The sequence below is a fragment of the Zonotrichia leucophrys genome, chromosome 3 (genome assembly GCF_028769735.1).
Source record: "Zonotrichia leucophrys gambelii isolate GWCS_2022_RI chromosome 3, RI_Zleu_2.0, whole genome shotgun sequence".
Taxonomy (NCBI): Eukaryota; Metazoa; Chordata; class Aves; order Passeriformes; family Passerellidae; genus Zonotrichia; species Zonotrichia leucophrys.
In genome coordinates, this window is record NC_088172.1 from 13,605,449 (window position 1) to 13,624,669 (window position 19,221).

Sequence of the window (19,221 nt, forward strand, 5' to 3'; positions counted from 1 at the left end):
AGCCCCAGCAGCAAAAAAGGGGTGCTCCTGCTTTGAGGAGCAGTTGTCCAAAAGATACTTGGGGAGCTTCTGCATCAGTGGGGTTAGTAGCTTTTTGGGGGCTTAAAGCTTGTTTTTGTTGAGGAACAAATGAGAATGGATATGTGAAAACTCTTCTGTCAGGCAGAATAATATAGACTGTGTTCAAGCTGTATTTTAATTAACGGTATCAAAAATAGAGTGTCATACAGACTGAATGCTAGGGATGATTTAACAGGCAGAAAGAACAATGAGTGAGAGCTTAGCAAACTAATATAAGGTTGGAAAACAAGATTTGATGACCTTTTAATCGCTGAATTTCTCAGTATGTAGAGGAAGATAATTTATTTTCCCAATGCTTCAGTTTTTTTCTGTGCAGTGGGGACAATAAAACTGCTTGAAATAAGCCTTTTAGGGAGAAATGTTAAATATTGGCAATTGCTTACAGCTTTGATCAAAGAATCACACTGGCTATTTACTTTGGGAAGTAAATGCTATGTGTAGATACAGAATTTCAAAGTATAATAGGTCATGAAACCATGATATGAGAAGGCATTCCTCTCAGACTTGTGAAGTAAAAAAGCCAACTGGACATGAAAGGGCCTTTGACAATCTTCAGAGGAAAGAACAAGTGAGCACCTTTAAATCTGAAATTACAGATAAATACATTTTCCTTCCTTAAACCCACTGCAGTTCCAATTAGGGATTTTACTTCTCCCTTCCCTCCCAAAGTGTGGCACAATGCTGCTATGCATTATTGAACATGCTGCTGTGCCTTACTTGACCCCAGAGGTGACTGCTTCTGGCACCAGATAAAACGAGTCACACAGATTCCTTGAGTATCTCACTGAGAGATTGTGACTAGCTTAATTAAAGAATGCTCAAGAAGTGTTGTGAGATACTTGGATTACATGCATTGTGTAAGGCCAAATTAGTTATGAGCATTAATACAATCTTGATCTAAAGAGTAATTTGAATAAGGGATGAAATAATAACAAGATCCCTTTGAGTCCCATACAGCACACTTTGTTTTCCCACATAAAATATCTCGCACATCATTTAAAATGTTTCTGTGAGCAGAGCAAGGCAGTGCCACTCAGAAGTGCCAGGAAAATGCACTACCAGATGTGAGTCATTGTTGAACTCCAGAATTCGTTTTTTTGTTCACCTTTCAAGCACAAGACAACCTGTTCCCTACTGCAGAGTTGCCTGCAGGTGCCTTGATGGAACATGCAGTGAGGAGCCTGCCAGTCAAGGGGGGGTTGTTTGATTTTTTTCTGAAGTTTGAGGAATTATCTTCATTTCCTGAGAACACCTGGGGTGATGTGGCACAACCATCTTTGTGCTTGGGTGAAATCTTGGCATTTCTGAAGTCAAAGAAATCTTCCCTTTTATCTTTCAGTGGTACCAGGATTTCCACCATATACATGTTTCAGTGCCATGCTCTTTCAGGTAAGGAAACAGTGAAGTGCTGGAAATGACATGAATTTCTGTAGCCATGTGGTCAATTTCCCTACCAAAGTGGAAGAATCAGACTGGATGTAAGTGACAATCACCAAATCGGCCTTGGAAGTTGGATGGACAGAATGGGCTTCCACTGCAGCTTTTTGCATGGTAAGCTTCATACATTTTGTGGATACCTAGAAAGTTTGGTAGCAGGTTTACTTTAATGAAATCTGAACACAAGGAGACCAGATTTCTAAGTCTAAACTTTGTATATTTCTAGGATAGATTCTTTTGATTAAACACACATATCCACAGTGTATTTAGGACATCCCAATTCTAAGATGAATTGAGTTACTCCCTAGATCTGCATTGACTCTTAAGAGTAACTGGCTACAATTAGTCACACTTTTATACTTATTCTTTGTAAGTACTCTAGGGTTTTAATGAAATGGGGCTGGAATACTTAATTATTTATTGTTACTAAGCTAGTTAGCACAGAAACGTGAGCAGAGAATTGTATTTTAACTTTACAAGCAGGGTATCTCTGCAAAATTTTCCCTTTGATTACTACCAAATGAAATATCTCAGCTGAATAACCATTTTCTTTTCAGGTACTGAACAAATATCTCTAACAAATACTCTTCACACAAGCTCCACTTGTAAGACCAGAATTCCACATGCAAATTTCCTTTGAATGTAAAACCTAGGGTGGCTGTCTAAAGCTAAGCATACAAATGGCATTCTGAACATTTAGTTCTAGTCCATTTATTTTTGTTTAGTTCTGTGCTCCATTATAATGAGATACACGTTTTTGTGCATCGAGGACTGTAATTACTCGTGTCCATAGAGCAGCTCAGCAGAGAGTATAATTATTGCTCACATGTCAGCTCAAGGCAAGAATTAGACTCAAAAGTCTGACATGGTCATTACTCCTACATTTTAATTTGTTCACCTCCAGGTAGCACCTAACAGATCACCTATGCCTGTCCTAATTTTTCAATACAAAGAGATTAAACTCCTGCCTCTGTATCCTTTTTTGTGAGGGAGACAGTCATACCTGAGAATGAAGCTGGTTCTTCATTCATGTCAGAAGGACACAGAGCTGGTTCTGGGACAGGACCACAGGGCAGCACAGGGCCACGTGTGCAGCACTGCCAACATCACAGACACATCTGAGGCTGCAAAGATGTGACAGATGGTCCTGGGTGCACAGAGGTGGAGGGTGTTCTCTTTCTTTGGAAAAATCAAGCAAGGTCTTGGGGCAAGCTGAGTATTTGCCACAGCTGGAGAGATTTTTTTCAGTCTGGAAGTGACATAGCCATTGCTCATGAGCTATGTGTAGATCAAAAACTGGTTTGATGTGGCTGCCAAAGGCCCCTTCAAGACAGGGGCTACAGCAGGGGTGACCAGAGAGCCTGCATTGTATGCTCTCTGTAGGTGCCCCTCATGCCCACCTACCTCCAAGTGCAACTTGCTCCAGAATCCAAAAGCACTTTTAGCACAGGAAGACACTGGACTGTCCCTTACTCAGCTGGAGAATGGGAGCAGACAAGGGCTGCTGTCCAGCACAGGTACGCACCCACTGGTGTTACACTGGCCTGTGCACTGCTGACACTTCTCTTTTCTTCTGTTTTTCTGTTTTCTGTCTGGGGCACCATTAAATTTCCAGAGAACTCTCACAGTTCAGTACAACAAAAACCTTCAGGCTTTAACACAGTGTATTGGGTTTGTGGTTTGTGCTATTATGTTGAGCAAAACCAAACAAGTTATAAAGCCACAAAAAACCTTCAAACATCCCTCCTTTGCCTATTACCAGTGAATCCTGGCTCTCTAAATAATTTAAAAATATCTGGTACTTAGGCTTTTTTGGCTGGCTCTCTCTGAGTTTGTGTGAAGACTTTCCTCCACAACAGAAAGCCCTGACCATCTCAGTGCTATATATTCAAGGCATGTCTGCATACTTCCCATTATTTTGGGAACTTCAGACAGAGATACAATGCTACAGTTGGCCAAGATTTCTCCATAAGGCCCTGGTAAGGTACAGGAGCCTACACAGAGATAATAATCTCATCATAGAGATGATTACCCTGCTCTCTACCCTATGACTGAGTGAATAAAGGAACATTTTCCTCTATATTCATACAACTAATCACAAAAAAATAATATTTTTTCAGAAAATTGTCTCCATTACAGCAATGTTGGAAGTAGTAGGGTGAGAGTGAGTCAGCTGCGAAAATTAAAAATTCTGTTTTAATATATTTTAGTAATAAATGTTCACAAACAAGCACAAATTAAGTTTGTTCTCTATATTTTAAATTAATTTTTACTCTTCAGTTTATAAGACTCATGTCTCACTATATGATTTTAAGTGGTTTCACAAAATTGCTTCAAAAGAAATGATTCTGTAGAGTTTGCATATACTTGATACATATCTTTGAAATTATTTGCTCTTGTGCATGTTTTTAGTTACAGAATAAAGACTCTTAAAGTTTTATTGAGAAAATTCAAGTAATTCCCTTACAACTAAATGAAAAGCACATCATTAAAAGAAGATTTAAAGGCAAGAAAAAATCCTTTTATGAGAGCACAACTCTTGAATAATTACTTCAGCTCTGGCAGTGAATACTTCGTTATTTAATGAAATCTTAGTATGCAGTACTTTATCCCAAATGTGTCACGAATTTTCAGTGAGAGAAAATGAACTTTGGTCCTAATGTGTACTCTGGGAGTGAGAGGCACATGGCAAATATTATAGCAGTTCACTTTGAATGTTATTTGCTCAGGTATCTTTGCTCAGGTAGTATCTGGGGTGTCAATAACAGCAATTTCATGTTCTCTGTCAGGCTCTACAGGAAAAAATGCATGAGAGTCCTTTGCTTCCTCACCCCCTGGCTATGGATCTCTCATGCTGATGCACAGTCCGTGTCCCCAGGTCTCCCCCCAGCACCCTCACTGTGTCTCAGCTGCAGCTCTTCACCACCTGTGGTGTTCAATGGTGCACAATCTGTGTCCCCAGGTGTCCCCCCAGCATCCTCCCTGTGACTCAGCTGCAGCTCCTGTGGTGCTCACCCGAGCCCCTCTGTGCCCGTTCCGTGCGATGCTCGGGGGCACCCCCACACTGCTGGCTGTGCCTGAACCCCAGAGTGCAGCACAGTGTCTGCACTGGGGCTGCAATTCCTCTCACCTAACCTCAGCTTTCCAAAGGTTAGAAATATAGATATTACTCCAGTCCCTTTCCAGCTAATGGAAGGAGACAGGAACAGCTGGCCACGATTTCTCTGGGTGGACCTCACCGCTCTCCAAAGGTGTCAGTCCTGCACCTGCAGGGACATCAGCTGGATAACGCTAACTGCATGTGGCAATGCCAGGTCTCAAGAGTTTGCAGAGACAGAGCTTGACCTTAATGTGCACCAAAATGATTTTAGCATTAACAGAACCATTTTTGGCAAGCACGTTGCTCTACATAAGGAAAGATCTGCTCATGGTCCTCCCAGTACTTGGGCCTGATATTTCAAATGCTGCAGATTATAAGATGCAAGAGCAATACAAATAAAAAGTTTTATCAGTGATAAAGAAACATCATTAGAAGCTAGTGAAATACTTTTCTAAACCATTTAAAACCATTTTGCCAATAGGTCAGGTGCAAACGAAGTTAACTCAAAAGGACTACAAATACTGATTTTTGAAAATTAATAAAATAAATAAAACAATACTAACATTACCTGAGAAAAATTAAAGTTGGAACCAAGAAAAGTAGAAGCAAATTATATATATTTCTCAAAGATAATTGCTGGTAGTATATTTATGTCTCTAAGTACAAAGGGGAAATTGAAAAAACCATTATTTATATCTCAGCACATTTAAAGTAATATTACATATGTAATTCCAATGAGTATAAGTTCAATTAAAAGCCATACAGCATAGAAGAACTGTGCTCTCATTATGATTCTTCCTAATAAGTAAGTGAACCACTGAGCAAATTCTTTTTATTCATAACCTGCACAGAAGAAGACAGGGATAATTAGTGGTACAAAAAAAATCTGTCAGTGTCCAATATGAAGTTCTTGTTTAATGCCAAATTAAATTTCTTAGCTTTTGTCTGTCACTATTTGGTTTTTTATGTTAAAGATATATTTCAATAGAAAGCCATTTGTAAATATGAAATAATCTAAAATTTTATTAAATACATTTATCAGGATGTGATTTTAAAGACCTTGTGGTTTATTGAGTAGATTTTAAGCTCTTTTTGGAGGAAAAAAAAAAAACTTACTTGCTTTCTTTCTAGCACTACCAGTTACTTTTTTACAAATACACTTTCTGTACCTTATTTTTTCATGATGGAGATGTTTTGACTGATGTCACAGTTTTAAAAGTCAGTGAAAAATCTGCTTCACTGAAGTGGAAGCCCTGATCAGGCATTGCTTTTTCTTCTTAAACCTGAAACAAGTATAAAAGCATGTCTCTTAGAACATCCAGATCAACCTTTTTTTTCCTGCTCATGAGCAAAGAATTCAGGAGTGAAAGAAAAAGACAAAGGATTTCTCTGTAACAGGAGAGAAAGGCAGGGTGAAAAAAAAACAAGACAAAACAATATAAAAGCCCCACCATTTCTCCTTAAAATCCTTAGGAGACCAACTCCCCCCCTCACTTTGTGTTTTGTGGATGGAGAGGTTTGAGCTGATTGATGACAGAGTTGGGTTAGCATAAGGACCATTTACTGAAGTGAGGAAAAGTAGCTCTTCAGTCAAATACTTCCATATCTTTTGCTTTTTCCAGTGGCTCCTTTGTACTGTTTTCTGCAACGACATCACTATGTTGATTACTGCTCCAAGAAGATTATTAATGTAAAAATGTTCAACTGACAAAGATTTCAGAGTGGGTATTATCAATTTGTGTGAGTCAGACCTTTGTTGGCAAAATCTCAATGGAGTTGCAAAATACAGTTTTCCAGCTCGGCAGACTTGTACCAGACACTTACAATGCTATGCAGAATGCCAGTTCCATGCATCAGGGGAAAGGTTTTCAGCATGTTGCAAAACAAACAAACAAACAAACAAAGCAAAAAATTGTGTTCATCTCAGAAGATGCAAAACAACTGTCTGAATGTGAATGAACACATACACACACACACACACTTATCTACACATGTGCTCTAACACACATGCAACATCAGTCAGACTTCTAATATCTGCACTCAAAATTGCAAAGAGGAACTGTTTGACACAAGACCATACTCACAAATGCCAATACTGAACTGAAAAGATGAGGATATATTTTTTTAACTGTTCCTCTTACTGTCAGCACCAATATAACTGACAGAGCTATCCTATCTCTCATCAATTAATTTTTTAATTGCTGTAGATGAAAGCTAGATTTAAACAAAAGCTTTGGAGGCATGAAGTTTCATATAATATTTCAGTAAACAGCCAGTTTTATCCATTTAGATTTCATTCACTTGTGAGGAAAGTATAAAAGATTCTGGACATTTTATTTGAGCTGCTTACAAGAATTTACAGATCAATTGTAAAAATCAAGTTATAACAGTATTGCTGATACAAAAAAATTAAAATTAGTGAAGAAATTTACATTAAAATGTCCAAAGCTTCCAAGAATTTTAGAAGATTGGATTTCTTCTAAAAGCCTTTTTTCTCAATTTAGCAGTGCTCAATAAAACTGAAAAGCTATTAAGCTAAGTGAATAAACTATCAGAAGGTATTCACTTTTTGATGAGTCAGCATATCGAGTTGTAACAACAGCCCTGGTGTCAGATTAGGAAAACTCATAGGTCTAGATAGGATCTTAGAGGAGAAATTTCAATGTCAAAATAACAAATGGTTTCCATGTAGCTTTAAATTTTTTTTTTTTGCTTCCTTAAACTATATAAGGAAATGAAATTTTATTCTCTCATATACCAAGGAGGACGTAGGCAAGTTTAGCAAAAATATTCTGGATAGATGGTTATACAATACTGAGTATTGCAATAGGATGTGACATGCTGCACATTGCAAATGACATAAATCATTAAATGTTTTAATGTTGAAGGCTTTAAAGTAATTTATGCAATTTACTGGTTGGTTCAGAAGTCAGTGTTTCAAGATTATTCTTATACTGCTATGAGTTGTTGAACAATGTCAGTGGTCAGTTCCCTTCTTTTCCCTCTGCCTTATTTTGTGGCTGTCATTAGCAATTTTGCTTAATGCTTCATTGAACGTCCATTTGCCTGTTTTCTCACTATCTAGATATATTTCTGTTCCCTGTAGCCAAGTACCCACAGAATGATATGAATACTATTATCTTTAAAATGTAATGTCATTATGAATACTTGCTTAAATTAAGCACACAAAAATTGTTTGGGTTCAGAGGCCAGTGAATAAGGAGTCAAGCCAATCTCTGATCCTATTATCAAAGTCCTCTTAGTTTTCTTAGGTTTGTACATATATAGAATCATATGATTGCCTTGTTCAAAAAAACACTGGGATCACATTCATAATTTCTGTCGGTTTTGTAATAGTATACACTCCACTTTATCATCTTAGACAATTAAGAAAAGAGAATTGTGGGTTTTGTTCATCACTGTTCAGAATACAAAGTTTACTCCAATCTATTTGAAGTTTTATCTGAAAATTTTAGCACTGAGTGATTATTGAAATACTCACAGAACAGAAAGGAGAATCCTATAAACTCAATTAAAATGGAAACACAAATATCAAGCACAAAAAATCCCACAAACTGTCAATTATTCCTTTAACATCATCCTGTTCTATTAGGCAGCTGTGAAAGTAAATTCCTCCTTGTTGGAGGAAATACCAAGCCATATGCTATTACTGTACCCTGTGATTTTAAAGAAGATGAATAAAGTCAAAATGTTTTATTCCCAAAATATACCTGACATTTTATTTTTCATTATGCCTGTTTGTATGTGTAACAAGATTTATTTTGATGAAATGAATGGAAAAAAATAGGACAGTAGAAATAAAAAGTGAAATCAAGACAAAAATAAATTATCTATATTTTATTAGTTATTATAGTATATCAACATCTCTCTGTAAAAATACCAAATATCCCTGGCACTGTGATAATTAGGTGATTTTTGTGACAAAGGATATATAGGAGGCACTACTTCACCACAAACTGTATGCGCTTTCATTGGTGGTATCCAGTCTTCTCAGGTCCATGCAGCCCAAAGTCCACCTGGAGAGAAGCTCCAGTTCCAGCTGCAGATCCACATCTCTGGGTCCCCTGACCTAGTCACTCTTGTCACATGAAATCTTCAAGGTCAGCATGAAGAAACTTGAGCTTTTCTAGAGAGGTAGGACAGGAACAGTAAGTCCTGCCTTGGGCAAGCAGTGTTTGTCATTTTTATATCATGATTTCCTTTCATCACCTGTTGATGCAAAGAATGTAATTAGACTAATACTAAATACAAAACCACCAGCCATGAGCAGTATTATTGTAGTGTAAATTCCTGCCAGTGAATGGAGGATGGATGAACAGAGATATTTTTCTCCTGTGCTTTGTCTTATTAATAATATCAATGAGCAACATCAGTTGTCTTCTTAGGCAGGTTGGAGAACACAAGCAACTGTGCCTGCTCATTATCTCATTTACCCAAGTAGTCTTTGCTAAACAGGCACATATTCTTGTATCCTCACTGCACAGACAAGACAAGATTGATGGAGATAAAAAAAAAGCAAAAAGCAAAAAAAAAAAAAAAAAAAACAAACCAAAAAACCCACAAAAAAACCCCCGAAGATAAACCCAGAGAGACCACAGGTATTTATTTAATGACAGGACCTTATTTTCATAAGGTATTTGCTCACTTGAATTGAAACCATTCATAATAAGGAATAAGCAATTCACTGAAATTTGAGCATTAGACATCAAACCAAGTCTGTTTTATCTGTTGAAGTAAACTGAAAAGAAAATTTCACAGTGTCTGGCACAGTCAAAGGTGAAATCCTTCCTCTTCATTACCCTCCCCCAGATGCTTAGACCTTGTCTCCAGGAATACATCACGTGAGAAACTTGTCAATTATCAAAACTTTTAACTCTAAGACTGCGATTAGACAGAAAATAGAAATATGTTTCAAAATTAATGCAGTAAAGAACTATGGCAGTAATAAAAGAAGCCTTACGCTTCCTTTCAATATTTCCTTATTTTAGTTATTGGTTTGCAATATCACCATCCCATTACAGTCTAAGCTACAAAGACTTCAGGATAATAGATCTTCCTTTAGGCATCAGTGTTTGAAGGGAGGACAATTTAATATTCTAAAATCAGTGGAACTGTGTGGGCAGTAAGGAAGAGGGGCTTATCTGTAGATTTACTGTGAAACAATTATGCTTCTGCAAGCTCTAAATCCCTCTCCTACTCACAATTAAAGGCATAGATAACTTCCTAATGTACAGCAGCTGACAGATCAGATGATGGAAAGCCAATATCTATCACTCTCTGTTTACTTCTTACTTTGTATGGGAAAAATCAGCCATATGCAGAATTCATTTGGGATAAAAAGAGCTTGGGTAGCAGAGCATAGTAGGAAACTGTTTCATCCATCAACTCTCCCCAGTAAGACAGGACTGGATGTTTTATTTGCAGGGCAGAGGAGGAGATACCAAAGGAGGAAGCAATCGGTTCAATAACAAAGGGAAAACTCTCAAGCAGAATTTCAAGCTCTTAAATGACTTCCTGAAAGGCCCTTGCACAGCTCCTTATTGGTTCTTTTGTTTGTCCTCAGAAAGGCAATTGCCAGAAACTTGATTTCAATTTGAAAGCTTTCATTTATAAAGAATGCAGCACCAAAGGAACCAACCAGTGTGGCATACTAACCGGTACAGTGAATCAAATCTTGAAGACTTTCTTCAGAGTTTGTGTTTTACAGCCTATAAAAACTCTAGAAATCAGACCTGGCAGAATCTTTAGCACTTCAGGAACCCCAGAATTTGGCCTGCTGGGTTTACCTGTGAAGCTCCTGCCTTTAACTTTTAAACAGTTTGTACATCCAAATTCAGTTTATGTCACTAGTAAAATTAATCCAATCCACCAACAAAGCTTACATTTAATGCACATTACTGTTCTCTTATGTCAGAGAAAGCTATGAAAGTGATCCTGCTGAATCCAAAGCATCCTATGACTCTCCTAAAGCTCTTTGGAGGCAGAGAGACTTGCCCACTGCAGGAGGAGGGATTTACTGCCTGCGAACTCAACATCTGTGATACTTAGATTGTCAGCTTAAGTACTTTAAAACTTTCTTCTGTGTCCTTATTTTTCCCATTAATCTCTTATCTTATGCAATATAAAAAGAAGACTGACAAAATAAATTGTGCAAGTAGGAATCCAAATGAGTAGTTTGGCTTGTCTCCAAAATATCAGTAGAAACATCCCCATTTTCACATTACTTTTCAAATTTTTGTATTCTTCCTTCTCCCCTTCTCTTAAATTCACAGGAGATTCCTGGCTGATCCTTACTTGTCATAAAGATTTTGCAAGGAATTTTTGAATGGAGATTTAATTTAGGATGGCCAGTAATAGCTCACTTTTGTTAACTCAAGCACAGCATCACCAGCTGGGCAAGGGAGGGGATTGTCCTGCTCTGCTCTGCACTGGGGCAGCCTCACCTCCAGTGCTGGGGGCAGTTCTGGGTGCCACAATGTAAGAAAGACATTAAACTATTCGAGAGTGTCCAAGGAGGGCAACAAAGATGGGGAAGGGCCTTGAGGGGAAGCTGTGTGAGGAGCGGCTGAGGGCACTGGGCCTGTTCAGCCTGGAGGAGACTGAGGGGAGACCTCACTGCAGTTACAGCTTCCTTGTGAGGGGACAAGAAAGGGCAGGCACTGATCTCTGCTCTGTGGTGACAGTGACAGCACCCAAGGGAATGGCCAGAAGTTGTGTCAGGGGAGGTTTAGGCTGGATATCAGGAAAAGTTTTTTAACCCAGAGGGTGGTTGGGCACTGGAACAGGCTCCCCAGGGAAGTGATCACAGCACCAGCCTGACAGAGTTCAAGACATGTTTGGACAATGCTCTCAGGCATTCTTGGGGATGGTGCTGTGCAGAACATTGATGGACTCAGTGATCCTTGTGGGTCACTTCCAACTGTGCATATTCTGTGATTCTATGACTGAGGAGACCTACACCTTCCACCGTCTGCCAACACTTCTGGGCCCTGATGCCTGATATATATATGCAAATCTGCATGAAACAACTTGCACACAGAGTCTGCTTGCCTGGCCCAGCAACTACACAGAAGCCTGATAGATTCCAGCTAAGAGCTGGAAAGCAGCAGGTCCTCTGGAGGAAACATACCAGTTTCCTGGGTGCTACCCCAAAGGCCCACTGCTCTAAGGGGTATGTGAAAGGAGCTGAATCAAACCAATGAGAAATCTTTCTTGAAAGAAAGAGTCTATTCTTCTCATCTCCCAAGCAACACCTTAACCTCCAAAACATTTACCTAAGGGGAAACGTTATCTGTCTTCAGAAAATTTGGCTACTTTTCACAGTGTTATATCTCAATGACTGAAATGAAGTCAAAACCACTGTGTCAATTGTGCTCCTTCAGGATTACATTTCAGTTGCAGTGAGACTGATGCAAATAAGTAATGACCATAGCAGATACTGGTCAACAAGTAAGTTGCTTCCTTTTTATTCACTGACCCATAGCTGAAGTGACTGGAAATCACCCTCCCAGAAAATGGTATCAAAAAAGCAGGTTCAGCTGTTTTCATCCAACTGGCTGTTTATGTTTAAATCTTTGCAGCAGAGTTTTGGGGTTTTTTGAAGGAAAGGATGCTTGCTTTGATCTTACAAATGTGTATCATTATTTTTTAATCAGTACAATTGTGAATGTGAGAAGCATGTTTTTCTGCTTAAACATATTGTGCAGAGACTTGCATAAAGGAAAACAATAAAAGGAATTGTAACAATTCTTGCTTCCAGTTTCTGTAGAAGAAGTTTCTACAGTTACTTCCATCCAGTTTCGAAGTCTTGGTGTTAATTTCAGTTGTTATTATTAGTGGCTATTTAAACAAGAAAACACTTTTTTATGAGGCTTTGGGGGCTTATTTTAATGTCAGACATCAGAAGACAATGACCTGTTTCGACAGATAAAAAAACATAATTTAAAATGAGATGCTACTGTGTTGGATGTGACTGAGACAGGGCTAGTTTCCCCATTGCAGCCCTCATAGTGCTGTGCAGTGCAGGAGATCTAGAAAGGTGTTGGTAATGCAGCATCAGTGCTGTCCCTCCAAGACTCCCCTACTGAACCCAGTAGATTGGGGGACAAGGTCTTGGGAGGGGACAGCTGACCCAAAGTAACCAAAGGGATATCCATACCATAGGGCATCAGTTCAGCAGATGTTCTCAGCAGAGTAGTGCAGCATTTGTCTTCCAAAGCAACTGCTATTCATACCAACGCCCTACCTGTGAAGTGGCTGGATATTACCTGCAGATGGGAAGTACAGAAGAAATCTTTTGGTCTTCCTTTGCTTCCATGTACAACCTTTGCTTTTGCTTTATTAAAGTGCCTTTACCTTGAATCATGAGTTTTCCTGCTTCTTATTTGCTCCACCTGTATCCTGCTAAGGAGGGTAGAAAATAGGGTGTCTTGGAAGGCACCTGGCACCCAGCCCAGGTTAATCATCACAACTACCATATATTTTTAGCATCTTTTAGAATCAAAGGTGCATTTACACTTACAATTTTAGTCACATGTTTTTTGGCAGTATTTATAACTAGGGCATTAAAGAACTCACTACCAAGCAGGACTGCTTACTTTTTTCTCTCTCTTTGAAATATTCAGCAGATTGTTCTATGTGCTAATCATCATGCAGGAAACTTTAGCTTCTAGGTGATCCCAGAAAGCACGACTCAAACTAGGGGAAAATAAAGAACAGCATGTGAAACTTTCCAATGCACAGATTTACCCTGTAGGTTTTGTTGAGGCTCAAAATTATTTTATAATCTTATTGTTTCTTTGTTTTAAATTGAAAAACACAAATCCATGCTTTATCATTTTTTTCATTTTAGTTTGAGCTGTTTTAATCACCTAGCAATCAATCCAATGTTCATTATTTTCTGATATTAATAACTCACTATTTCCTTTAAATTATTTCCTTTGACATCTCACTGTCTAAGCCCTTATAAAAGTCCAATTTGAGTGGCATTTCTGATTTTATAATTTTTTTAGATTTTCCCATATTTGACAGGATTTTGCAAGGTTTCTGTGAGCTACTTAGATATTTCACAGGCGCTTTCTTAGCCTTGGTGCAAACTAACTGCATCACAGTCATTCAAACTGTAATTTAAGCATAGAAAATCTGTATGGGATGACATTTGACACAATACTCAACAGCAACTCTTTCAGTTACAAATGCTATAGTATCTTCTGAGTTCTGTTAGAAAAATATAAATATCCTGAAAACGTGCAAAAATTGAGGTTGGAGGAATAATGGTTTGGACACATGTAAAAACCTACTCTATTTAATTTAAAACCAATTTAGCACCCAGTTTTTCAAAACTGAATTAACATCTCTGATGCATAAATATACATGTATTTGGAAAATATAAATAGTGATATTTTATATGGCTACAGCCTGACTTACAGCTGTCATTTCACCAAAGAAGGAGAAAAAAAACATTGCATAATTTCAACCCATCAAAATAAGTCCTCTAGCAAAAAAAAAATGAAGTAAGGCTCTGTAAAATTTAGTTGATGAGCTTTGATGGTAATATAAATGGAAAGCAGCCACTTTTGAGAAAGGCAAATTAACAGAAACCAACTGCTCTTTGATGTCTCCAAATTCTTTGTTGCTTTAAGTTCTCTGTCAGCCTTATTGAAATCCTCCCTTTTGCTTTACTGAAGACAGTTTAATCTTACAATCTAAATTTAAAAGAGTTTGGTATTTTCTGCTAATGGAGTGTCCAGGTGACTTATCTCCTGTGGATAATTAGCTGAAATCACCTAACTATGATCAGTAACGCTTGGAAGGAGATATGGTTAAAAAGCATTACTTATATTAGTAAAGACTATGTGTATATAGTCTTTAGTAAAGACTATGTGTGCATTTTTCCTTTGAACATAACAAACAAGAAAACTTAGTGGATGATCTTGGAAAGAAATACTACCACACTGAAGAAGGCTAAATAAATGATCACTGAAGAAAGCAACTAGGTTAAAAAAAGTTGGCAAAACTTAAGTCCAAGTTAGTTGCTAATCAGTATTTTTCTTAATCACATGGGTCAAATAGGGTAACTGACCTCATTAGATAGGGTGCTAGTAGAGAAGCTGGCGACAAAAGTTTAGTTCCCTCACTCTGTGGCTGATCTCCTGTCTCACTCTTTTCAATAAAATTGAAGCAATGGCACATTCTTACCAAAAAGATACAAGCAAAACAGAAGGATCATATAATCATAAGATTATAGAATAGTTAGGGTTGGAAGGAACCTTAAAGATCATCTACTACCAAGCCCCCCACCATGTGCCAGGACACACCTCACTCGACCAGGTTGCTCAGAGCCCCATCCAACTCAATTTTGATGGGGCATCTTCAACTTCCCTGGGCAACCTGTACCAGTGTCTTACCACCCTCACTCAGTAAAGAACTTCCTCCTGATATCTAATTTAAACCTACTGTCTTTTAAGTTGAATACATTCCCCCTTGTCCAATTAACAAAAGCCCTTATAAAAAGTTCCTCTCTGTCTTTCTTGTAGGCTCCCTTCGGGTACAGGAAGGCTGCAATTAGGTCACCTCAATGTGTTCTCTTTTCCAGGCTGAATAAACCAAATTCTTTCAGCCTTTCCTCATTGGAGAGGTGCTACATCCCTGTAATCATCTTTAGAGGTGGCCTCCTCTGGGCTTGTTTCAATAGGTCCATGTATTTCTTATGGTGAGGACCCCAGAGCTGGACACAGTACAGGAAAAATATACTGACCAGGACTGAAGGATGATGATTTACAGCAGTAATGAAGAGCTCAACAGTGTCTACAAGCTGAAACAGCACACAATGAAGAAAATATATGCCAGCAAATAAACTCTAAAAAACATTCTAACAGCCTTTCCCACTGCACTAGATGAGAGACAAAACTGGGCTAGGTAGACCCTGTGTCTTGCTTACTGAGGTGTGCATTATATTTCCAATGTGTGCTTCCCTCCTTGGTGTTACTTGCTACTTGACTTACTAGTTAGAGAGACCCAGGTTGAAATGTATTGATTGACAGTCCAAGGAATGATCTGTGGGACATTGGGACCATCTCTTTGGCTCAGCATTGACTTTAAACGGAATGAATTCCCAGAGCATTCAGGCAGTCTACCTGATCTGTTTTCCACAAATAAAATGTAAGTAGCAAGGACAAGCTCATCTTCATGAATATTGGCAGAACAACTTTTAGAGCTGAAAACAAGTGTACAAGTAATTCCTTATGAGGAAAGAGGGTTTCTTAGCACATGAAGAAATGCCAGTGGCAGCACAGGTATCTTTAGTTTGACAGTACTTCAAAAACTCTGGACAGTGTGAAACACTTAAAAGCTGCAGCATTCTAAATGTCTGAAGACATTTAATAGCAAGGAATAGTGTTCTGAAGGCTACATATATGAATATTTCAATGAGGAAACAAAGAGGAAAACATTTTGTTAATAGAACCTCACTTGCAATGGCCAGTTCAAATTGAGAAGGTATTTAATTTCTATTATGACATACAGAGGTTTAAGAACATGATCTGTTGTGCTAATATCGTTCATGTTTGTTCATTACCCAACAATAAGTTATTATCAAAGGGTAGAAAAAATCCAGTCTGGCTAGTTCTGAGGTATGAAATACAAACAAACAGATTCCTGAATACTTTGAAAAATGTTAAGGTTGCCCTTTTACACTCCAACTCATGTAGCTTTTATCTCAACATATATCTGCCTTTGGCATGTTTGAAGAAATCTGGTTTTGAAATAATCAAGTTATGCATCTTAGAACTGCCTGCCCTGGTCACAAATGTGCCACATTGCATATTTATTGACAGACAACTTTTCTCTTGAGAGAATTATATTCATATGTGCATGGCTCTCAATGTATTCCTTCACATTATCTGTGTGTCAGATATGAGAATAAAGCATAAATAATATATTAGAGTTGAAGAGGAAATAAAAATATGAAAGCTATTGGAAAAACAACTCCTCTCCAAATGCAAGGCGCATGGGAATACAAGAGGATCATCTCCATAAATACATTTCTTCATCCAATTTCACCTTAGGTTCTCACACATCACTGCAGAGCACAACTTCTGATTAAACTTCAATTTAATTTTCTTACAGACCTTAAGGAAATTATATACAAAGCACATATATCAAGTATCACATGCACTCCACAGAACTCATATTTCTTTATTCTCAGATATGAATTATCCAAGTAACCTACATAAGAATTTCACTCTGCTGAGTTGCTGCTTTCATTGTTTCCCAAATCCTTGAGACAAGAAGTTATACAGTCAATCAAGCTTAGAGAGCAAATGAATGTCACAGCTGAAATGAAGAACTGTGCATTTATTTTACATAACTGAAAGATCAAACAGTGAATTATTTCAACAAAAGTCTAGAATTTAGTTAGAACAAAACTCAATAGAACTTAGTTAGAAGTGAATTTAGTTCACTTTAGGAACTACACTTATACAGTAGTTTCCACGGATTTAAGTGGAATTTGAATTGTCCCTCCCTTTAATAGGGGTTTTATGATGTTGTAAGTCATGGCATCTATGTCTAGTCCCAAAATTACGCATGTAATAAAATTTAGGTTCACTTTTATTGCAGCCAATTCCTTTTAATCGCTTGCTTTTCTCATAATTACAGGGTTTAGCAATCCTGGTTTTGGTTTGGTTTTGTGGGGTTTTTGGGGGGATATTGTTTTGGGGTTTTTAAAATTTTTTTATTTTGTTTTCTACTCATTCAGCAGAAACATGATTAAAGACAGCAAAGATATTTTAGTAGATGGGTAATTATCTCTTAAAACCTTCTATGGAATGGCTGTTTGTAGCAACTTAAGGGCACATGCAATTTTCTCCCTTTAAAATATGCACAGCCCAATCTTTCTAGTTCTAATGTGCAACCTGAGTCCCACATACGGACTTTCAGATTTCTGGACAGCTGCATGAGGACATAACTTCTACAGACTGATTTGAATTTCAAATTGTATCACTTGAGTCACATCATGCAACTTTTAAATGGCATCTTCATTTGTACCTACTGGTACTCACATTTGTATGTCACAACCATTTCATATCGGGCGTGGGAACCATGGTAATGTGACCCTCTCATGCTGCAAGCAGATGATCTTCTCTGAAGCAAAAGCCCAGCTGCTGGGAGAAAGGATTTATGTCAGTCCATGGCCCTTCCCTGATGAGTGCCTGGAGCCACAGGAAGCACAGGTTAAGAGTTCCAAAGCAGACACAATATTGATTACAGCTACCTCGATCTGTTAGAATTATCTACAGCCCTTCAGCTGTAAGGCAGAGCAACCACTGACCCAGGATATGTGATGGGATTTTTCTGAGGAAAGGAAAGTTTCATGTAAAGGAAATCTTAGGAAGCCTGTTGTTATAGTTGAAACATATTCATCAGATAAATAAAAATACTTTCTTTGCCTTTTTACCACACATTGGTCACCTTGTCACTTCTGTACCTATCTATCCATCCATCTAAAAGCATATATACTTATATATATTTGGTAAATGGATATCTCTATAAATGACCTATTCTATTTATACAGCATTTGCATTAGAAATTCCTTTTACTAGTTGAAAATATTTAATGTTTTCTCAGGAGTGTTTTTTTCTTCTCCAATCTTCTTTCAGTTGCCAGATATAAGGAATTCTGGGCTTCAAGGATCTACATTTTTAATATTAACCTGAAGCCTACATTTTGCACTAGGAAAAATGAATGAATTAATGGTTTAAGCTTGTTAAATTCAGTTGGACATATTTACAATTAGAGCAAACTGACAAAACTCATTTTAAGTGAATGAAATGGTGACAATTTGCATGGCTGAGCAGATGGCACTCCCTCTCCTCGCCTACAAGAGCAGTACAGCATGGTCGTTTTGAGGAAAGACATTAGCATAACTTTGAATACTAAACTGGACTGCACAGTCTGTAAGAATAAATTTATTAAGCACTACTTATGTGTGCACCTAGCCTAACATGCCAGCGCATGACCATGATAGTGCCACAATATAGCACACGTCCTTAAAACAGCTTCCATGTTGCTATGCAGCACAAAGATTGTGGATTTTTTAATAGGGGACTTCTCAGCACTATTGCCAAGGATCCTGGGAGGGATGAAACTGGCAAATGCAGGTGCCATGGGGGAGAGTCTTGCATTAATCAAAAGTCTTACCTGTGTGTAAGATTGCCAGACCACATTCTCCAGTGTAGATCAGACATATGTCCATATACAGCTAAGAACCTCCAAAAACTCTCCTGTGATTTTACGTCTGGAATACTAAAGTTATTACAAAATACAGATAATAGCTATGCTAACCAGTTTCTGTCCAGTAACTCAGTAGTCAAAGTGCTGGCACACACAAACTCCTTTCACTTCTGCGTCAGTGTTAAATCTCACCTTTTTCACCTTGCAAACCAATTGACCAGGCTACAACCAATCTTCAGGTGGGTCAGGTAGAATGTCAGAGCAGAATACTGAGTTTGGTTTGGTTTAGTTTGGCTCATTTTGATTTGGTTTGAAAGAAGTTCTAGAAGTTCTTACTTACTTCCAGAACT

The 19,221-nt window shown here is 38.0% G+C and overlaps 1 protein-coding gene across 1 annotated transcript in view; it reads left to right on the forward strand.

The window, feature by feature from the left end:
* Window positions 1-1,402: 1,402 nt before the first annotated feature.
* Window positions 1,403-19,221, forward strand: part of MEI4 (meiotic double-stranded break formation protein 4) — a 93,380-nt gene continuing 75,561 nt past the window's right edge. The window contains exon 1 of the mRNA XM_064710099.1: window positions 1,403-1,632. Coding sequence (XP_064566169.1) covers window positions 1,596-1,632 — 37 coding nt within the window. The 5' untranslated portion in view covers window positions 1,403-1,595. The remainder of the gene's footprint in view (window positions 1,633-19,221) is intronic.